The 22,738-nt window shown below is 43.5% G+C and overlaps 1 protein-coding gene across 1 annotated transcript in view; it reads right to left on the reverse strand.

Moving 5' to 3' along the window:
* The window catches only part of LOC145395582 (glutamate receptor 1-like), a 171,711-nt gene that overhangs the window by 105,596 nt on the left and 43,377 nt on the right, over positions 1–22,738 (reverse strand). The window contains exons 6-7 of the mRNA XM_080269172.1: positions 9,235–9,355; positions 1,567–1,683 (exon numbers count right to left, since the gene is read on the reverse strand). Of these exons, the coding sequence (XP_080125298.1) occupies positions 1,567–1,683; positions 9,235–9,355 (238 nt within the window). The remainder of the gene's footprint in view (positions 1–1,566; positions 1,684–9,234; positions 9,356–22,738) is intronic.

The following is a 22,738-nucleotide window of genomic DNA, read 5'->3' on the forward strand; positions in this document are numbered from 1 at the left end:
AACAGCTTTGGTTGATCACTACTTTTATTTATTATATCCTCCTCAAACTGTTTTTGGGCTTCCCTCCTTATTCTTGTATAGTCGTTTCTTGCCTGTTTGTAATTATTATTCGCCCTTTCACTATTGTGTCTTCTGTATCTATTCCACAACAAATCTCTTCTTTCTTTTGATTTTTTACATTTTGTATTGAACCATTTCTGTATTTTCTTATCTGCTTCTTTGTGCTGTGGGATGTACTTCTGGACTCCTATTTCATAAAATTCACAAAATTTTTTATATACAGCATTTAAATCTTGTCCTCTAAGCTCATTTTCCCAATCAATTTCTAAGAAATACTTCTTTAGGTCTTGATAATTTCCCTTTTTATAGTTTAGGCTCTTTTTGTAACTGTCATTGCTGTTTACTATGTCATATGCTATCCTGAAGTTATAATTTAGTACTGCATGATCGCTTTTGCCAAGTGGAGAGTGGTATATTAAACTGTCAAAATCATTTTCTTGCCTAGTAAATATTAGATCTAGCACTGAAGGTACATCAAGCCCTCTTTTTCTGGTGGTTTCCCTCACATGTTGCGTTAAGAAAAACTCTTGTACGAGATCCAGGAGCTTTTGGTCCCAACAGCTTTCTTGGCTATTTATATCTAGAGTATTCCAATTTATATTTGTATTGAAGTCCCCAGTTAGTATAATTCTTTCCGATTTCTCTTCCATTTTATGTAGCAATGATCTTATACTCTGAATTGTACTCTCTGCCAGGTCCTCATATGTGTGTGTGTGTGTGTGTGTGTGTGTGTGTGTGTGTGTGTGTGTGTGTTTGACCAAAATATTAAAAAAATCAAGTGGGCAAATTGTATCCAAACTGTGGGCAGTATCCCGGGATATATGGCTTGCTTGTTAACAATTCTAGCAAAGCTGTGATGGTATACCTCCGACTGCCAGAGAAATCTGCAAGAACTACCCCTTAACTCCTTCTTTCAGTTTGCCATTATTTGCCATTTTCTATCATACCCTCAACGAAGAGAACGGCTGCTTAAAGCGTAAGTATTAGAAATGCTTCAAAAGCCTGTTGTACTCAATAACCTTCACCAAAATAATACCCGATTTCAGGCTTTGGAATGCTAGCGAGATACATAACAGGAGTAACACTGAAATACTACGACTAATTTTTCATATTTTGGTGAAGATGCAATGATATGCCTCTGATTGTCAGGATTACTGATCTACTTTTTGGGTGACGGAAGGCAATTCACATTCGCGGGTGAATACACTGGCTTGTATTTTCCACTCAGATAATCTGGCTGCTAGCCTGTTCCATCAAATCCAAGTGAATCTCTGAATTTCATGTCGCCATTTTGTTCTCTGCCTGGCCCCCTCACTCCATTTCAGTTTGGCAAATTATTTATTTGGGTTGTCCATCTGCTATCTGTTCTACAATGGACGTGGCCAGCCTCTATCCATTTTTGCTTTTAAACCGTAGTTATTATATCATCTATTTTACAAAGTGCTACCCACAAGTTCCAGAAATTTGAATAAAGAAGGAATATAGATTTGGTCAAGTCCTACTCACCACTGTCCACTTCAAAGTAGTATCCTTGGGCATCGATCCCAGTGTTTCTACCACGATCAGAATGCATTCCTGAAGTCCTTGAGCATCAACTTGTTCAGCAATGTCTGTGATTTTCACCTGGATATTCGCAATGGTATCAAATCTTAGTCCTTCCAGCTGGATTTCCATTTTCAGAAAGAGGAAAAAATCACAGGAGGCCAAATCTGGTGAATATGGGGGGGTGGGGGAGAACCAGCATGTTTATTTATTTATTTTTTTATATACCAAAAACTGCTGAACAACATGGCCTGTCTGCATGGGTGCACTGTCATGGTGAAACACCCATTTGTTAGAGCACCACTTGTCTGGGCGTTTTTGCCTCACATCGCCAGACAAAATGCGTTGGCAAGTTCCATACGATTGGCTAACAATGTCACAAACATCAAGGATTGTACTGCGATCACTGAGGATGGTTGCACTAACTTTGGCCACATTGTCAGGAGCTGAACTGATGGAAGGGCGACCAAAACGTGCACCATCATCTGTTAACGTTTGTCCATTTTTAAAACGCTTAAACCAGTCATAGGTTTGTATAACCCCTAAAGCACTGTCACCAAATGCTTGTTTTACCATTTTATGAGTTTATGCCACGCTATTCCCGAGTTTCACACAAAACTTGAAGCAAACACGTTGCTCTTTCACATCCTCCATTTTATAGTTCACAAAATTTGCAAATTAACCCAAACGCAATGATGAAAGCACACAAACATTCAGCAAATGCATCCACCCTGCACAATGCCACTTGACACAGTAACAAACAAAGCGTACATGCACCGCCACCTAGCATCCACACACTGTATGACCAGCGGTTTCTGCCCTGCTTTCAAATTTCAGAAACTTTTGGGTAGCACCTCGTAGTCTGCTATCTTATCCAGAAGTTCTTTTTTTGAGTCTCCAAGTGGCATCTAACAACCCATTAGATTCCATTTAAGTACTCAAATTTATATACTTGGGATTAAATAAAAGGCAAAACAATTTTTTTCTACTGACTTTACCACTCTTTTTACTGCATTGCTGGTGCGTGACTCTGGGAAGGAAAGAAACACTTATGAATGCTCCTGTAAATACTCGTAGATCCTTATCTTCCTCTAATGGTGAAGGGAAAGATAAATAAATAAATAAACAAATATGGCACTAGACTGAAAGTGGTTAATAGATTTCTATTAACTGAAGAGGAAAGATTGTGAGATTCAAATACAGTTTTAGCAATGTTAGCTGGTTATAGATGGCGTCCATGAAAATGACTGATGTAACAATGTACAGAGAGTTTTGGATGATGCTGTTAGAAAGAATGAATCGAATATTCTCAGAACAGTAAGCAAAATTTTGATTACCCAAAGAGAAGAAAGAGGGAAGACTGACAGTGCGTATAGACGAAATTAACTGTGCATCTGGTGAGACTGTGCTTGGAATGCCGGATGGATCAACTAAAGATTTAACTTTTTTTGGTAGGGTTGCACTGAACACTTTAAGATGATGAGACCCATTGGGTCACACAAAGGACGTAACATCAGTGCCTACCTTATGTAACAGAGAGAGATGAAGCTAGTGATCATCCGTTTGTGAGGTGACGTTAAAATACTGAGACAAGGTCTGGGGCCCGAAAAGAGAGATGGTCAAGACAAGGTTAGTGAGCAGGGAAGAAATATGAGAATGGGACAAGGAATCCGAAGAACAGGAAGGGTAGATGGAGGAGAGGGTGGAGGCAAATAAGGTTCAGAAGTTACTATGTAAGATGAACAGGTGGACAGAGATGTCGGAGTAGGGGGACAGTGAGGTGGAAACTGGCGTAGTTAAGTGGGAAGAAACAGAAGAGGTGAGTACAGGTTGGGAAACAGCGGGAAGAGCCAGAAACGTATCATCAAGAGAAGCCAGGGTCATCATCAGGGTCAAAACATCAGCAGAAATGAGGCAGGAAGAACTGGAGACAATTTCCACAATCTTAGATGGTAAGGAAAAGGCTCAACATAACTGCTGAAAAAGAAAGGATCGCGTGAGCAGAACCCGGAGTCTAGAGGCTCGGCCATTTCCACAAGCAGGGTCCAAGTTCCAAGCAAGCACTCCCTGCCCTTTCCAGGAAGGGATAGCAACAACAAGTCCACCCACAAAGCAACGGCATCCACGGATCCGCGGCTGTAGCTTATTAGCAGTTCCGCATATGCACAGGTCCACACACCTGGGTGGTGCCGAACAACCATGGTCCCCACAATTGGCCAGACCAACAGTGCACAGGCCCTGATCCTTAATGCTGTAACATGCTGAAGGCTACTGATGAAAATTTTTACGAATATGGAAAATTCCACTCTTTTTAGAGCAGAAGATGAAATAGGGAGGAAAGGAGAAAAGGAAGGAAGAAGCATCAGTAGAAGAAAAGGGCCCTGCAAAATTAGTTGAGGCAGTGACAGGGATCTAAGGTGGAGGGGGGAGAGGACAGAATAGAGTGGAGACTCAGATGTGACGTTCACCCAGCAACCAAACCTCCACACACCATGGAGTCCATTAAGGTACCCTGCTATACTCCCCCACACAGCGTCTCATTTGACGTCTCCGAAGCTCTCCACGATGACAACGATCAAGGAAACGGGGAAGAGTGTCATCTGGAACTGCACAGAGAAGATAACTTAGTAGCCCAGATGACGGGACAGTAATTCCTCCCTCGCTGCTCCCCCCCCCCCAACCACCACCATCACCTGGCGCTGAGAGAGGAGGGACAAATATTTGATTTTAAATACGACAGAGACAGCCCTTTTAATGAGTATTTTACTGCCGTCAAAATTAAAGTTTGCTTATCTTAATTAAATCATACGGTTAATTTATTTGACCTGCCCAGGACCACCACAGTATTTTATTTTCTAATTTACCTTTAATTAGTGTTAGGTGGAGTGCTCCGCGGCATTCACTAACCAAATTTATTAATACTTGTTTTTCTAACCATTTCACGCCGATGACGTTTTAAATTCTTGCTACATTCAGATTCAGCTCCGTAGAGACCTTAGAACGAGAGGAGTTAGAGAGTTCATTTACCTGTCACGTGCGAGAGTTTAGGTACAAAAACACCTGATATGCACGAAATGGTTAATTCACCAAGTCGGCTTTGAGATTAATTTTCTTATTCACTAATCGTATATTTTTACCTCCCTAAAAACACAAATATCACCTGTTTTCACAGACTGGCCACATAGAAGAGATTAATTTCGGTCTTGGTATCACAGTACGGTTTTTCTAGGTTTTCTTTACTTTTTTAATTTGCTTTGCATATTTTTAAGGAGTGGACTATGTATGTGATGCTGTCGGAAAGTTTTTTTTTTTCTTTTACTACGATTGTCGATATTTGAAAATCTCTCTCTCTCTCTCTCTCTCTCTCTCTCTCTCTTTTGCCCTTCTTCCTTCATTCCCTCTCCCATCCTTACCTCTCTTCTCCTCCATCTTCCTCTCCTTCCCTTCCCCTTCCCTCCCTTCCTTTCTACACCCTTTCCCATCATTTCCCAAATATCCTCGCTACCCACATCACTAATTAACTCCAATCCCCACCTCAATTACCAATAAGACAAAATATATAGGCGAAATGGGCAAAATAAACCGCTAAGAAAAAGGTGTTAAAAGAGCCAAACAAACGAGAATACGCCGCTGATAGGTTGATCGGAAATTTCGTGACGCCTCCACCGCGATTTGTTTTGAATATCATATCTTTCCATCTTACATGTAACTGATGAACTGTAATTATCAACTAGACATAGACACAGGAGAAAATAGTGGTGGTGGTGGTGGTGGTGGTGGTGGTGGCGGCGGCGGCGGCGGCGACTGCGGCGGCGGTGGTGGTGGTGGTACAGGGTGACTTATAAAGGCCCTCTCCCACTTCGGCGTAAATAGGCACGATGAAGCCACGATGAAAATCGTGGCCGAAGTCGGTGATGTGTCGACGACTCTGACCAAGAATCGTGGTGTCGGCATAATACCGGCGACACCAGTACGACAAAACGCCGACACCTCGGCGGAGTATACGATATAACCGGCGACTAGTAGCCGACATATCGGCGATATGTCGGCGTAATGCGCAAGCATTATTCTAAATTCAAATTTTAACGTTTTTCTTTTACGGTGATTCAACGGCGATAAAGGTACAACGGCGGCGTGCTGTCGACAATGTATCGTCGATGTGTCGGCAAATGCATCGGCGCAAGAGGCACGACGTTACTCCTCTGAGTTCGCCTACATGTCGGCGATATATCACCGACATTCATAAGATGAAATATTACTGTCACACAACCCGGTACGTATCGTACGGTTTACGTAGGCTATGTCGTATTAACCTCACCGATGCATCGCCGATACATTGCCGACACTTCGCTGAATAACCGCATTTGATATCTCAACGGTTTTTTTCACCGCCGACGCCTCGCCGATGTCGGCGATCATACGCGGTTTATACGCCGGGTAATCGCCGACGTCGCCGAGGCGTCGGCTTGTTGTCAACGACTAATCACCGAAATTTTACAAAATCGTGGGGGGACACGACGTTTTCATGCAGCATGAAAACGTCGTGGCCCCCCACGACAAATTTCCACCTCGTCCGACGTATCGGCGACATGCCACGAATGGACAAGACTTTGATCACGAATACCCACAATAAAGGCCCTCTCCCACTTCGGCGTAAATAGGCACGATGAAGTCACAATGAAAATCGTGGCCGAAGTCGGTGATGTGTCGACGACTCTGACCAAGAATCGTGGTGTCGGCATAATACCGGCAACACCAGTACGACAAAACGCCGACACCTCGGCGGAGTATACGGTATAACCAGCGACTAGTAGCCGACATATCGCTGATATGTCGGCGTAATGCGCAAGCATTATTCTAAATTCAAATTTTAACGTTTTTTTTTACGGCGATTCAATGGCAATAAAGGTACAACGGCGGCGTGCTGTCGACGATATATCGTCGATGTGTCGGCGAATGCATCGGCGCCAATGCGGAATAAATCCCACGCACCTCGCAGACAAAACGCCGAGGCCATCGCAGGTGCCTCGCCGTCATCGGCGTATTTAAGGCGATTAATCGACGGTTCATCCGCGAAATGTCGGCGATATATCACCGACATTCATAAGATGAAATATTACTGTCGCACAACCCGGTACGTATCGTACGGTTTACGTAAGCTATGTCGTATTAACCTCACCGATGCATTGCTGTTACATTGCCGACGGTTCGCCGTATGACCGTACGACATCTCAACGTTTTTTTTCACCGCCGACACCTCGCCGATGTCGGCGATCATATGCGGTTTATACACCGGGTAATCGCCGACGTCGCTGAGGCGTCGCCTTGTTGTCAACGACTAATCTGAGAAATTTTACAAAATCGTGGAGGGCCACGACGTTTTCATGCAGCATGAAAACGTCGTGGCCCCCCACGACAAATTTCCACCTCATGCGACGTATCGGTGACATGCCACGAATGGACAAGATTTTGATCACGAATACCCACGATTAAGGATTTTTGACACATCGTGACTTTATCTTCCCCACTTTCGCCGAAGTGGGAGAGGGCCTTAAACTGCACTCACTAGAAACTCTTCTGATGGTATTTTGTTTGTTGTGGGGATGGCTCAGTCTGTTGGTGTGGGAGTGGGTGTGGCAGTGTAGTAATTAATGAATAAATGATGCAGGATAGACACTGATAACTAAGGATCAAGCTCTACGATGTCGCCTGTGCATCTTGTGGGGGTTACTGAACCAAAATGTGTAGATACTGAACACATACCGTATAGCCTACATAAAAAGTAAGATGTATGATGCAAAATAAATCCCTTGTGAACAGGAGGTACGAAAGGTTTAATAAGTAAAAGGAATCGCTTTGGGAGAGGAGTTATGAAACGTGTAAGATGTATATAGAATAAATCGCTTAAGAAGAGCCGTTAAGAAAGGCGCAAGATGTATATAAAATAAATTGTTCAAGGAGTTACGAATGGTGTAAAATGCAAAATACATCGCTTACGATGAGGAGTTACGAAAGGGAGAGGTGTTACGATGGGTTTAAGAAGCAAAATAAATCGCTTCGGGAGAGAACGTATGAAAAGTGTAAGATGTAGATAAACTGCTTAGCGAAAGACGTTATGGAAGGTGTAAAATGTAACATAAACCGCTTGGGAAGAGGAGTTATGAAAATATTTAGCGAAGGAGAATACAAGTGTCGTAGGGAAGGTCCAATTTCCACCTCTAAGTAGCAATTAAACTGAAGTGGTTGGCTGTGTCACTCGAAGAAAACGGGATTTGGATAGAGAGGGGGGCTTAGGTAAGGTGATGAGAGGCAAAAAAGAGGTAAAAAAAGATTAGGGTGGGTGATAAATGATAACGGTAGAGGTCTTGAGTGAGGTGATAACAGGCAGGAGTGTGGTGATAAATGATATACGAGGCAGGAGTGAGGTGATAAATAAGAGGCAGGAGTGAGGTGATAAATGACGCAAGAGGCAGGAGTCAGGCGACAAATGGTATAAGAGGCAGGAATGAGGTGATAAATGATATAAGAGGCAGGAATAAGGTGATAAATGATATAACAGGCAGGAGTCAGGCGATAAATGGTATAAGAGGCAGAAGTGAGGTGATAAATGATATAAGAGGCAGGAGTGAGGTAATAAATGATATAACAGGAAGGAATGAGATGATAAATGATATATGGGGCAGGAGTGAGGTGATAAATGATATGAGGCAGGTGTGTGGTGATAATGAAATAAGAGGCAGGAGTTGGGTAATACATGATAAGGGTAGATGAAGAGAGAAAAGATGGAGAAGCATATGCGACATTCTGAGTGTCATTAAGGGGTGTGGGGAGGGTAAGCTGACCAGGAGGCAAGTGTGAAGTGATAAATCATGAGGGATGGAGGTCCGGAGTAACCAGTGAAAGTGGAGAGAGAAATTATGAAGAAATAATATAGGGGAAGTAAAACAGGAAAGGTGAAAACAGAGAGAAAAATGAAGAAAATGAACAAAAAGTAAAACAGAAATGGTCAATGTGGCGAGAGAGAAATAAAGGATAGTTAATGAGAAGTAAAACAGAAAAGATGCATTTATGCTTTTTGTTGGAAACACGAGTCTTGATGAGGCACATGGAGCTACGGGGTGAAAGGGAGACTAAAATAAATATAAGGTGATAAATGATAAGGGAACGATAGATGGAGAGTCAATAGACAAACAGGTAGATTTATCCTTATCCAGTGCACAAGAGTCATTACGGAGTACGAGAAACGATAAGATGGGGAAGATATAGGGAAGCTGCAGAGGTGAGGGTGGCGTCGTAAGTGCAAATAAAGATATAAGGAGACTGATGTAAATTTTCTCCCTGACCACGAACCGGAACATTCTACGTTATATCCAAGTCCCCAGCCACAATCCTGAAGAGAAACAAAGGGTAAACCGAGTAGGAGTGGTATGGGATGATAAAGGAGGAGCTGAGGTGGCGAGATGAGAAGCTGTACTTACGACGGGATATAAGAATAACGGAGGGAGTGTGAGGCCTGGTGTGGAGGAAGAGAGGAATGTGAGGGTGGGTGGTGGGTGGGAGTCGATTTGTGAGAGGGGTGGGGGTTAGGGCGGAAGTAGGATTGTGAGGGAGGGTGGTGGCGGTGGTACTCACAAGGCCGGACATAAGGTAGTGGTAGTTGCGTCGACCCATATGCACGTCCTTTACATGGCCAATGATAAGACTCTTGGCCATCTCCGTGCTGCAGTCCAACACCACGTACTTTTGGGTCCACCTGAAAGATAACGGTGAGAAAGAATTACAAGTCAACAGATTCATATTACTGGGTTCGACTACTGGCTACTGAAAGATTTACAATATACAAACATTAATGTCCTCGGCTATTGCTTTTTTATGTATACAATGGACACAAAAATATTTCATTCCTTCCGATAGAACGAGAAAGAGAAATTATTTTGAAAAACCAGTGATGCAGTGTTAGAAGCCAAACAATATTTCGAGAATGTTATGTAAAGTTTCGTATTTACTCAATTCTACAGTTGAGCGATATGTCAGTCCGAAAGTGTAATTTTTCATTTAATTCACTTGAAACATATGGGGAGCTTATTTGGCAACTTTCCTATATTTCAAAACCTGTATTCCCGTGTATCGCATGTAAATTTGATACATATTTACTTTTCACATCAAGGTCAAGTTTGGCATGGAACTTTTTTCAATCCCCCTGGGAGACGAGGGGAGGGATACTTAATCACTATCTATGCTTGTCGTAAAAGGCGACTAAAAGAGGCTTTTTTGTCTCCAGTCTCTCTCTCTTTTCTGTCCTTCTCTTCTGTCCCACCTCTCCCCATGATACCCCACCTGTATTTTCCATCTTCTATCAGGTTACACATCTGGCTTCATGACATGAAGAGTATAAGGATCTCCCATTCACGTTGACGCTTCTTCCCTTCCTGGATCAAGCCTTTCAGCAAACTCAACTATCTCACTTCTACGCCAAGACCACCATCCTCACCGCCAACACCACTCAATGCCAACGTCACTTTAACGCTGACTCCACTTCAACATCGACACCACTTTGACGCCGACGCCACTTCAACGCCAAGACCATCTACATCTCCTTCCCTATTTCTGCTCCAGTGCTAGTCATATATCTTTGCTCTGAATTTGTGTAATATGCTCTTTGAAACCTGGTGCTAAAAATACATTCATTTCAGTCTTTTTCAAACGCATTTCAAACTTAAAAAAAAAAAAGTTCCAGTGATCGGCTTCGTTCGTTTAGTTCGTTTTTAAAGGCTCCAACATGCTTGCATGTGTCGGCCTTGGTCACCTAATGGCGGCTCTCCACGCTGCACGATCCATTGCAGCCTCCCTGTTCAGTCCCTTAACCCTGAGGTCACACTTAATGACCTCGTCCCATGTCTTTCTTGGTCTACCCCTCATAACCCCACCCCCAACATTAACCCGTCACGTCCCGAGGTTTTCCGCACCTCCGACATCCCCCAGTCCCGAGGTATTTTCGAATTTTTTTTTTTTGGCTAAAACCTTCGCTTTTGGTAAGAAACATCGAAAATTCATAGAGAAATCGCTCACCTGAGGTTTAAAGTGCCCAATCCAGGTAGGAGTTCCTCCTTACCTGAGTGGGTTTTCTAACATGCTGGCACCAAAGAAAACGAGTTCTATGGGAGGGTAACTATTTTATCCACTCATAAACGGTATTTATTTATTTACTTGGTACGAATGTATATTTAGTATGTGAGTATATTGGTTTTCAAGCAGTAATAAAGGCATTATAAGCATTGTTTCACTCACTAACTAATCACCATACCTGACCTTTTTTTGCCACATTACCTGATCATTATTTCTGGTCGTTTCTTCTTCTAATGCTATGTAAACATTGTACTCCACATTGTTATCGATTGGGGAATCATTCTGGCCCTGAATATCTTTACTAGGCAGGTCACTGGTAACAGGTCCTTTGCCAAGACAATGGTGTGAGGGGGAAGGGAGGAGGTTATGCAGTGTAAGGCATTGTCCCTGCTTGGCATCTTGTAGAGGAATAGAGGAAGGTGTCCCGTGTATACATACGAAAAATCATGTGCGAAAATTGAAAATTGTGCAAATTAGGGACCTTGCAATTGCATGACGTACTGGTACGTCGCCGGGACTGGCAAATGCATATCGTTGCAACGTACCCATACGTCGACGGGATGGGGCGGGTTAACACTTCTCACCTTCCTCACCCAATTATCATCCCCCATCCTCTCCACATGTCCAAATCATCTCAATCTACCTCTCCTCATCACAACACCAATACACTCCAGTCCCATCCTACCTCTCAACTCTTCCATCATAAACCCAGCCCCTCCAGGCCGTGGACGCAGGGACGCACTGCACATCCACCTAATCATTGTCATTTCTGTACGTCTGAGCCGGCGAATATCTTCCTCCTTCACTGCCCAGGTCTCACTACCATACAGCATTACACTCCTAACACATGCTGCATACAAAGACCCCTTAGCACGTAGGGAGAGTCCTCTCAATGTCAGGAGAGGCAAGAGCTCCCTGAACTTCTTCCAACCACTTCTCACCCTAGCCACAGAGCTAGCTCCAGCCCCACCTCCAGCACACAACATGTCTCCCAAATAACAAAACTCTTCCACACACTCCAAAGAGATTCACCAGCAAGTTCAATCCTTTCCACGTCCTGACAATCTCCACCTGCTCACTCCGACACGCCGTACACATAAAATCAGCATTATCTCGCAGTCTACCTCTGATACCACTACATCTCTTATGAACCCACTTATCACACACACTGCACAAGATGGAATTACTTCCCACGCCCTTGTGGCAAACTGCACATGGCCACTCTCCCTCGTCTTTGACAGTACCGCCCACCAACCCTAGATATCATCACTTTTGTTTTATCTGCATTTACCCTTAAACTCTTGTGCCCCATACCATCTCTCCACTTCCCTAAACCTTTCCTCTGCCTCCCTTTCGTTCTCTGCAATCAATACCAAATCATCAGCATACAAAAACTCCCACGGAAGTCCGTTTCTAAAGTCACGTGAAAGGGCTTCAAGTACCACGATAAACAACATGGGACTCAAGACTGACCCCTGATGCACACCAACATTCACGGAAAACTCATCACTCAAATCTCCATTCACTCTTACCTGGGTGTGAGCACCCACATACATAGCAATAACCACCCTAACCAGCCACTCCTCCAAGCCAAGCTTTCTCATTGCCCACTTCACCACCTCTCTAGGGACTCTGTCAAAAGCCTTTTCCAAATCAACAAAAACAAAATAAAGGTCCCTTCTCCTACCAATATATTTTTCCTGAAGCTGACGAACAATGAATATAGGATCAGTGGTCTCCCTACCTGGCATAAACCCAAACTGCATCTCATCAATATTCACTCTTTCTCTAATCATACCTTCTAAAACTCTCTCTATTACCTTCATTATCTGATCTAAAAGCTTTATACCTCTATAATTTCCTCTTTCCAGGGTATCACCCTTCCCTTTATACACATTTACAATTACACTCTTCAGCCAACCATCTGGGACAACACACTCATAAATAATCCTATTTATCAGGTCAGTGACTAAACTCACCCCTATATCGCCTGAGGCAGTCAACCCAGACACACCTGCTGCCTTCCCCACCCTCATCCTGCCTATTGCCTCACTCACAGTAGCAGTATCAATCAAAGGCCAAGGGCCAGACACTGGATCTGCTGGCTCCAAACCTTCCCTGTCCCAGTCAAACTCCTCATTCAACAACCGGTTATAATGCTCCCTCCATGCATCTTTAATATCCTCACTGTTCACCACTACCCTTCCTTCATCATTCTTCACACACCGCTCACCTATAATATCCTGATTATCCCTCTTCACTTGACCTGCCACCCTAAATATCATATTTTTCCCTTCCCCATGATTTAGGTTATCAAGTAAAAGTCTCTGTGACTCAGACTTTGCCCTGTATACCTCTCTTCTAGCCCTACGCTTGGCAGCCAAATATTCCTCTTTGCTACCACCCATCTTCCATTCCCGGAAAAGCCTTCTTTTCTCCTTAACTGCAGCTTCTACACCCTCATCCCACCACCAAGTTACTTTATGTCTTGGTGGTCCAATTGTCCAACCGCATGTCACATCAGTAACTCTCAAGAAATTGTTCTTGAGGGCTCTGTGCTGTTCATTAACGCCTCTGTCTACAGCTCCCTGTTCAGCCACCACTCTCCTCAACTCGCTATAGAAGGCATCCCTTACTACTTGGTTTTTCAGCTTCCATATTTTCCTCCTAGGTACATAAGTCCTCTTTTTCATTACTTGTTCTTTAAGCACCATATCACAAATCAATAGTTTGTGCTGCTGCACACATTCCTCACTTCCTATAACTTTAACATCCCTCACTAACCTCCTATCGGCCCTCCTAACCATAAAATAATCTATCTGACTGCTATTTCCTTCAAATATATTTTGCAGATGTACTGAATAATAATAATAATAATAATAATAATAATATAAGAAGAAGAAGGCTCAACACCTGGAAAAGGTTTTGCTGGACAAGAAATACTTGAAAATCAGAATTAAGATCCATTAACTTTAAGGTGCTTGATCACACTGCGTTTACAGGACTAAGTCATAGGGAGATGGAACGAGACTGAGGAAGACCGTTCTAGACTCTTTTAGACTCTTTTAAAAATGCAACAGGTAAGTTCTAGAATCTAGAGCTTACCTGCTGCATTTTTAAAAGACAGAGTATCGGTTAACTCCTCGATTAGACAGCTGGCAGAAAAGGAATGACACTGATATGAAATACTGATTATTTTTTTTTTACTATTATAAACGTTTGAACATTCTGAAGACAATATTCTTTATGATATTTTGAACTACCTAAATATTACGAAGTTACTTATGCATACAATATGCTAAGCAATTAACCCCCCTCACCATGAACTTTTTTTTGTTCTAATTCCGTTCTTACCACTGCCATATTATCTGATTCAGCAATGGATGCTAACTATCGTAGTACAGGGGTTAACCACTTCAGTCTGATGACGTATTTTGTATTCTATTCTCCCAAAATTCAGATGGTGCTGGGGTGGGATGCTTTCATGTGGTGGCACCGATTACAACCAGGTGGCTTTCACTGCCCTGTTATACAAGCGTTCCTCAATTACCCCACTATCCCCTGAAAGGAGGACGGTGTGCTACAGGGGCGAAGCTTCAGGCTGCAGTCCACTGGGTTCATGTTTCAGATCAACCCGGAACTACCACCACCAACGCCACCACCACTACTACTACCTTTAGATGATTGTATTCAACTCTGGAAAGATGTTATCCATCTTTCCTAGATGAGATAAAGGCAAATCCACCTTGGGCGTGGGCCTATTGTGAAGGAGGTATGGGAAGTAAATGTTCGCATCCAGCCACTCTGTCTCCATTAAGAAGAAACTGCAGGGAAATTCCAGTGTCGTTACTTGAGCCCTGTGTCTCAGCGGGCAGCCACATGCAAAGCACACACGCACACAATCTCACACACATACACACTAGAAAAGAGCGCGCGCGCACACACACACACACACACACACACACACACACACACACACACACACACACACACACGCACGAGGCAGCATTCATATGTAGATGGGGTGCCTTGCTTTCCGGGCCGGTCGAAAACAACCTTGCTTTCCCGGAATTTTCGCCGTCTCCTTCGCATCGATCTAGCCTATCTAGACTTTCTCGTATTTATCGTCAGTTTTCTCTGCGTTGCTTACGTGGATCTCCCTCTCTCTCTCTCTTTCTTAGTAAAAGTACGGGTTAAAACAGAGGCCTGGAAACGCGAGGAGTTATGGACAGTATATAGCTGTGTGTGTGTGTGTGTGTGTGTGTGTGTGTGTGTGTGTGTGTGTGTGTGTGTGTGTGTGTGTGTGTGTGTGTGTGTGTGTGTGTGTGCGCGCGCGCGCGCGCGCACGAGTTTGGGGGGGGGGACGGGGGAAAATGGTCTCCTGATGCTGCTAAAGTCCCCTGATCTTTTTAACAATATGCAATCAGTTGTCAATTAACGAAGCACCGTATTCCATGCAGCACGGGACATTTATCACCTTTGAATACGCAATTCATTCTGCCTATTACATATTACCCATCTCTTTTAAGATATTCACATCGCTTTAACACACACACACACACACACACACACACACGTGTGTGTGTGTGTATAATATCCCACTGAGAATCCAGGTCCAGTAAACTTGACGGAAGTGGGCACTTTCAAGATGAATCCCAGGGTTCCAACTTATGAGCTTTGTGACAATGAGCCTATAGGCGGAGGGCGGTACACGAAGTATCTTTCCAGCAAAAGCCCATCCTCAGTAACCCTGAGATTCGATGAATTGTGCACTGATAACTTTTCCAGTTTCAGTATTTCACTGAGAGCCATGGTTCTGTACAACAGACGGAACTTGGCATTTTCGACAGTTAGTTAAGGAGAGAAACCTGGGACTCGGACTTATAATCTTTGGGACTATAAGCCGATAGGTGGAGGGCAGTGCGCTAAAGACATATTTTTTTTTTAATGCATGGAAGAAGGAACGCAAAGGCCAGAAGACCGCAAAACTGTTCCCTCCAAGAAAAAAAAAAAAAAAAATCAAGGTCTCTTCATTTCGAACTCCCATCCAGTTGAAGATGTCTCTCCTAAGCAATATAAATTCACTTGGAGAGCAGATATTAACTATTAATGAATAAAAAATCTTTACTCCTTTATTATTTAATCTCTTCACTACGATGACTCATTTTCCCTGTCCTTGCTACTACTAGACACTTTTATCCAACTTAGGCCAACACCCCAGCAGTGGTGTTATTGAAGGTGTTATTTAACCCATCCAACTTAGGCCAACACCCCAGCAGTGGTGTTATTGAAGGTGTTATTTAACCCATCCAACTTAGGCCAACACCCCAGCAGTGGTGTTATTGAAGGTGTTATTTAACCCATCCAACTTAGGCCAACACCCCAGCAGTGGTGTTATTGAAGGTGTTATTTAACCCATCCAACTTAGGCCAACACCCCAGCAGTGGTGTTATTGAAGGTGTTATTTAACCCATCCAACTTAGGCCAACACCCCAGCAGTGGTGTTATTGAAGGTGTTATTTAACCCATCCAACTTAGGCCAACACCCCAGCAGTGGCGTTATTGAAGGTGTTATTTAACCCATCCAACTTAGGCCAACACCCCAGCAGTGGTGTTATTGAAGGTGTTATTTAACCCATCCAGCTTAGGCCAACACCCCAGCAGTGGTGTTACTGAAGGTGTTATTTAACCCATCCAACTTAGGCCAACACCACAGCAGTGGTGTTATTGAAGGTGTTATTTAACCCATCCAACTTAGGCCAACACCCCAGCAGTGGTGTTATTGAAGGTGTTATTTAACCCATCCAACTTAGGCCAACAACCCAGCAGTGGTGTTATTAAAGGTTTTATTGCACCCATCCAGCTCATAGAACCTCTTCTGAGCTAAGTTAAATGGCCAAGTAACAGCCAGATGATATACCAAAAACAGTGACGGGAGTGAAGGCGTTAACCCAGATCCTTGAACCTCATGTGTGCCGTGGATTTCTCTGAGTTAAATATAACCCTTTGACGTCTGCAAGAGCCAGTGATAAAAACAATACTGCACGACATCATTCATATAATACAATACACATAATATATATACAATATATAAACTACATACCAGATTTATTCATCTCTGGAAAGAGTAGTGAAGATGTTCAGAAAGGCTACATGCAACACCGACAGTTCAAAAGACTATTCAAAGCTCAATAAAATCGTTCAGGAAATGGCAAAATGGGTTTATTATTATTATGATTATTATTATCATTGTTGTTGTTGTTGTTGTTGTTGTTGTGGGTGTTACTGCAGTTGTTGATGTTGCTGATGCTGTTTTTGCTGCCCCAGGTTCATCTGAAATGTAAACCCAGTGGACAGCAGGCTAAAGTTGTCCCCCTTCCAGTCCACTATCCTCTCTTGGGGGGGACAGAGTAGTAGTAGTAGTAGTAGTAGTAGCAGTAGCGGTAGCAGTAGCAGCAGTAGTAGCAGCAGTAGCAGCAGTAGTAGCAGCAGTAGTAGTAGCAGCAGTAGTAGCAGCAGCAGTAGCAGCAACAGTAGCAGCAGCAGTAGTAGCAGCAGTAGTAGCAGCAGTAGTAATAGTACAACTAGTAGTAGTAGTAGTAGCAGTAGCAGTAGTAGGAGTAGGAGTAGGAGTAGTAGGAGTAGTAGTAGGAGTAGTAGTAGGAGTAGTAGTAGTTGTAGCAGCAGCAGCAGCAGTAGTAGTAGTAGTAGTAGTAGTAGTTGTTGTTGTTGTTGTTGTTGTTCCCTAGGCAGTCTGGCCAAACAGCCCCGAGTCCCTTTGGAAGGCCATACCCGAGACCGGGCTTTCCCACAGAGCTCTCAAAGAGTGTATGTTGTGTTGCTGGCATGGGTGATTGTGTGCAATGCAGTCTTCCGTAATGTGCTTAATAGTATGGGATATTGTGTTACATCCTGGACAGGCATCAGCGACGGAGTCATCCAGTCTCTTCTGGTAGCTTAAGAGTTGCATGCATGGTGTCCACATCTCAGCCAGGCCAGGTGGACCCTTCCTCACGAGGAGATAGGATTCAGAAAGGTGGATGTCAGGAAGCCGTGCATTCAGCTGTGTGTTGTTTTTAAGTGACTGAATGGGTGGCGAGTGATTTGAGTGTGGATATGTTTCTGGAAGCTGGTCTGAGGTGGGCGAGGGGAAGAGATGACAGTATTTTGTGTATGATATCGTGTGCTGGGTGTTGTTTCGATGTTCCTTGGTGTGGATAGATGTGCTGTCATGTAATGTAGTGGATGTTGTGGGTTTGTGGAGGCTGCAGCAAGAATCACAGGGTGCCTCTCATGTCTAGGTGATCCTTGACTTTGAGGACTTTGGTTTCTTGATGTAGGTGGTCTGTGGGTGTAGTAGCTGTGCAGCCTGTGATTATTTTAGAAGGCCTTGTTCTGTATGGTCTGTAGAGTGTTGTAGTGTGTGTTTTGGTGAGGTTAGGAGCCCAGGAAGGGCTTGCATAATTCATCACTGAACGTATGTATTGTTTGTACTGTATACTGTGGTGGTGATTTCCTTGTTGTGTCTGAATGTTGTATGGGCAAGTGACCTCAAAGCATTGAGTCTTGGTTTTATTTTATTTTTAATGTTTGTGATGTGTTGTTTAAATGACACTGATGTATTGTATGTCACACCAAGGATTTTGTGTGTGTGTGTGTGTGTGTGTGTGTGTGTGTGTGTGTGTGTGTGTGTGTGTGTGTGTGTGTGTGTGTGGTAGGGGAGTGTTGTTTATTATGACGTGTGGGATGTGTGTGTGTTCTGCTGTCCAGTTTGTGAGAAGGGTAACTGTAGATTTGGCTGGGGCTATTTTGAGCCTGTTTGTGGTGAACCATTTGCGTAGTGTGTTGACGTGAGGTTGGAGGATGTGTGCAGCTGTGTTTGCGTTTTGATGCATACATGTCAGTGTTATATCATTTGCACAAGAAGCTATGTGTATCTGTCGTGTGTGGGGTGTGGGTATGTCGCCCATGTATAGGTTAAAGAGTGTAGGGGTAAAAACAGATCCTTGGGGACGCCATTTGTGAAGTTTCCTGATGTCAGAAGACTGACCGGAAATGTTACGATGTTGCACAGCTGCCTGCTAAGTAGTTTTGCCAACCATCGTTTTGTGTATTGTGCATGTCTGTGTTGAGTATTTTGTTTGTGAGGTTGTGGCGGGGGATGGCATCAGAAAGCACTTTGCTGATGTCTAGTGTGACCTAGGAGGTGTTCTGTTTGGTGGACTAGCTGAATTCATGCCATCGAAAACTCTCTGTGTAAGGTCTGTATGAAGGGTGTTTGTGGAGTGCAGTGGCCTGAAGCCATGTTGTAATTGGGCTAAGGGGAATGTGAGGTGTGACTAGTTGTAGTACCAGTCGTTCAGTGACTTTAGAGGGGTGCAGAGAGGAATGTGATGGGGCGATGTGAGGAGAGGGTAACGTGGGGTCTTTGTTGGGTTTAGGGATAGTGATGATAATGTCATGCTTCCAGATGTTGGGTATTATGCTGTGTGAGCAGCTGTAGTTTGATATATGTTGGTGAGTAGCTTGTATGCCTTGTGGTCAAAGGTGTTTAAGGTGAATGTTGTTTATGTTGTCTGGTTCACAGGCAGATGAGTGCTTAAGCTTGTTAATGATGTGCTTCGTCTGTTTGTAAGTGAAAAGGTGTGTAGTCTGCGTCTGAGAGGGGAACTGTCTCTTACGTTGGATAATACGTCAGGTCTTCGGGATGGGGGTTTAGATGGCTGAGCTTGTGAAAAGTGATTGATGGGAGTGTTTGCTTGTTGTTTGTTTGAAGGTATGGTGTCTGTAGTTGTGATGGCAGCATGTGTGTGCAGTGTTGCTGTTGGAGAGTGTGATGCTGTTTAGTGTTTTGTAGAGTTTACTGGTGTTTGTTTTGTGATCAAGTGTTTGGAGATAATTATTCCTGTTTAGCGTTTGCTGTTCTGATATTTGTATTGTTTACATCTGAGTGTTGAGTTCACCCTGTATTTGTTGTACGGTGTCTTGTGTATGGGGTGTTGGGGAGTGTCGCCCAGTGTGTCCCGTTGTCTGATGAGGCCTTGAATTTCTGATGTGAAGTTGGAGTTGTGTCTCTTTCAGTTGCCTCTAGGGATGTGTCTTTTGTCTGCGTTTTGTAAAATTGTCTTGAAAGTGTGCACAGCGGTGTTGATGTTTGTTGATGGGTGTACTGTTTAGTGTTGTTCTGTTTCAGTTTACAAAGGCCTCCCAGTTGGCTCTCTTATAATTAGTGGTATGTGTGTTTGTGGCCAGCTGGGGTGAAGAGTGGTTTGGAAATTACGTTGCCCTTGTCGGAGAGATGCGCTCCACTGAGTGCCCTTCTAGTTATTTTGCAAGAATTGATTAGATTTTCTATATCTTTTTCCTTGCGGTAGATTATTTTTTTCATTATTTTTTAAATAAACGGTAAACAAACAGTACTTCTTTTATTCTTAGCTTCGCCAGTCGTTCTGTTTCAGTTACAAATGCCTCGCAGGTGGCTCTCTTATTATTAGTGTATGTGTGTTTGTTTGGCCAGCCGGGGTGATTCTGGTTTTGCTAGTGATGAAGATTGGGAGGTGATCAGAACCTAGGGTTTTGACCACTCTCCAGGATGTAGTGGGGGCGAGGTTTGGGGAGCAGAAGGTGATGTCTGGGGATGATAAGAGGTCAGACGAAGGACGTATACTTACCCAGGCAGTTGAGCCACCCGGTTATATCAGTGCCATCATACGAAGGCAGCCCTCACCAGCACCAGAGGAAAACATTGCAAGAGCTATACAGCATATCCCCAAACATGACCCACGCAAAGTAATCAGTTCTCTCTCTCTCTCTCAAAAAAAATAAAAAAGCAGAAACAATAACCTTTCACAAAGACGACGCCAGTTTTATATTATCAGACAGTTTGTTAATGAAGGGGTTAATTAAAGAGGTTCATTAAGGATGTGTCTAATTCCTTCAGTTTTAAAATATCTCTTATTTCGAATAAAATCTGCTTGTATTTGCCAAAAAAAAGTACAGAAAGACGTTATTGGAGTGTTTTCCGTGTCCGATTCTCAGCAGAGGTATCCCAGTCCATTCACCAACGCCATACAATCTTCACTACTCAGGTGCTAACACCCTCCGTCCATACTGAATACTTGCTAAATAGGAGGTCTCATTCAGGACTGATGTGATGGTATTTTCATTATTATTATTATTATTATTATTATTTCTTTATTTATTTATTTTCTTTTCTTCGGTGGGTTTTGTGTCCAGTTTCAGTTTGTTTTAATGCAACCTTTCATCGGACTGTTCCCATCCCTAATTTGGAATCGATCATGCGGCTTGACAGACATAAGCCAGCTATACCACTCAACCACCACTTGTCCCCTGACTTTTCAGTCTCACTGCAAAAGTATTTACCAAACTGCTATACTGAAAATTAGGGAATATTTAAACCAAACGTTTTAAGAATTATACCCACATTCGAAAAGTTGTTTACCTGGGAAGATATAAAACAGCTTCGACCCGACTTGCACCCTCTTCTGCTAAGACGAGAGGCGAATATATAGTATGTTTGTAGATGGTGGCGACCATCATCCACTCATTTGATGTAGTGCTGCCTACTTCCTCTTTAGCCTTTATCATTCTTTTTCTGTGTACGTCACCCTCCTCTCTTCCTATTTCTCCCCATTTTCCTGTCGCTTCTTATTGATTTTCTTCCCTTTACAGGTGGCTTTACATTGAGTGACATGCCAAATATCGGCTTCCTGTAAACCATGAAAACATTTACAACGCTGGGTGGTAACTATGCTGCTAAACCATACACTTGCTCCCTACGTGTCAACAAGTGGGTTGGTGGAGGGTTAGTGCCTCATCCCCGTAAAACAAAATAATAACTCAATGTCAAATGGCCACCCCCTTACGGGACTGTGGCGACTGGCAATAGATATACAGATAGTGTATATACAGCAGTGAGACTGGGGATGCGGCAGGAGTGGGTCTCTCTCTCTCTCTCTCTCTCTCTCTCTCTCCCATTTTCTTGCCTTGTACCTCTCATCTCCTCAATACACTTCTATTATCGCTTCCTTCCTCTTCCTTCATTCACTGTTCCCTACTCATACCCTCATTTTTCTTCTCCCTTTCTTTTTACTGCTTTCTCATTTCCCTCTCCAGTTTCTGTCTTGTTTCCTTATTTCATTTATTCTTCTTTACAATACTCCCCTTTCCTTCTTGAATTCACTGCTCCTTCAATTTCCCACATTTTTTCTATTCTCCATGTCCAGCTCCCTCCTCTTCTTCCCAGTCATTCCCTGGTCTGCTTTTCATCTTTTCCATACATTCTCACTTACCGTGTCCTTGCTCTTTCCTCCTCTACTCTCACTGATGTGTGTCCTTCGTTGCTCATTTTCCCTGTTTACGCACAATTTGTTGAACTATGAAGGGGTACTTCACAGGTGGGGCTAAAGGAACCTGTATACGTACACACACACACACACACACACACACACACACACACACACACACTCATGTGGGGGGAAGGAGAGGGGACTAAAGTCGTGGAGGGGGCCGAATCAAAACATAAAAAAACAATACAGCATCGCACAGCAAGCAGGACACTCCAGCGTAATGTCCCTCTGCCCAGGACAATACACATTCACTGGGGCGAGTGCAGAGGACGTTGTTGGGCCATTCTGTGTTGCATACACGTGGGGGGAAGTGTATCCACAGCCCCACGTCCAAACAAAAGCTATATAACGCCAGGTGGAAACTTTAAATGCCTTCTTTGATGAAAGCGAGGAAGGAAGAAGTTGGTATGAGAGAGAGAGAGAGAGAGAGACAGAGAGCACGCAAGAGAGAGAGAGAGACTGTGCGGGGAAACTGCACCATACCGCTTGTCTTAAAGAATTAAAGTTTGGTTTGTGGATAAGAACTGCATTCCCTACTGCGGCAAATTTCTTACCGCCTCTGTCAACAACAACACAGTCTTGTCAACAATACCAGTAAAGTGCGCTCTGTGAACAAGTGACAAGCGAACGAGCGTTTGTAC

Source organism: Coenobita brevimanus, chromosome 1, assembly GCF_032717465.1.
Source record: "Coenobita brevimanus isolate Jiangsu-jjx chromosome 1, ASM3271746v2, whole genome shotgun sequence".
NCBI lineage: Eukaryota > Metazoa > Arthropoda > Malacostraca > Decapoda > Coenobitidae > Coenobita > Coenobita brevimanus.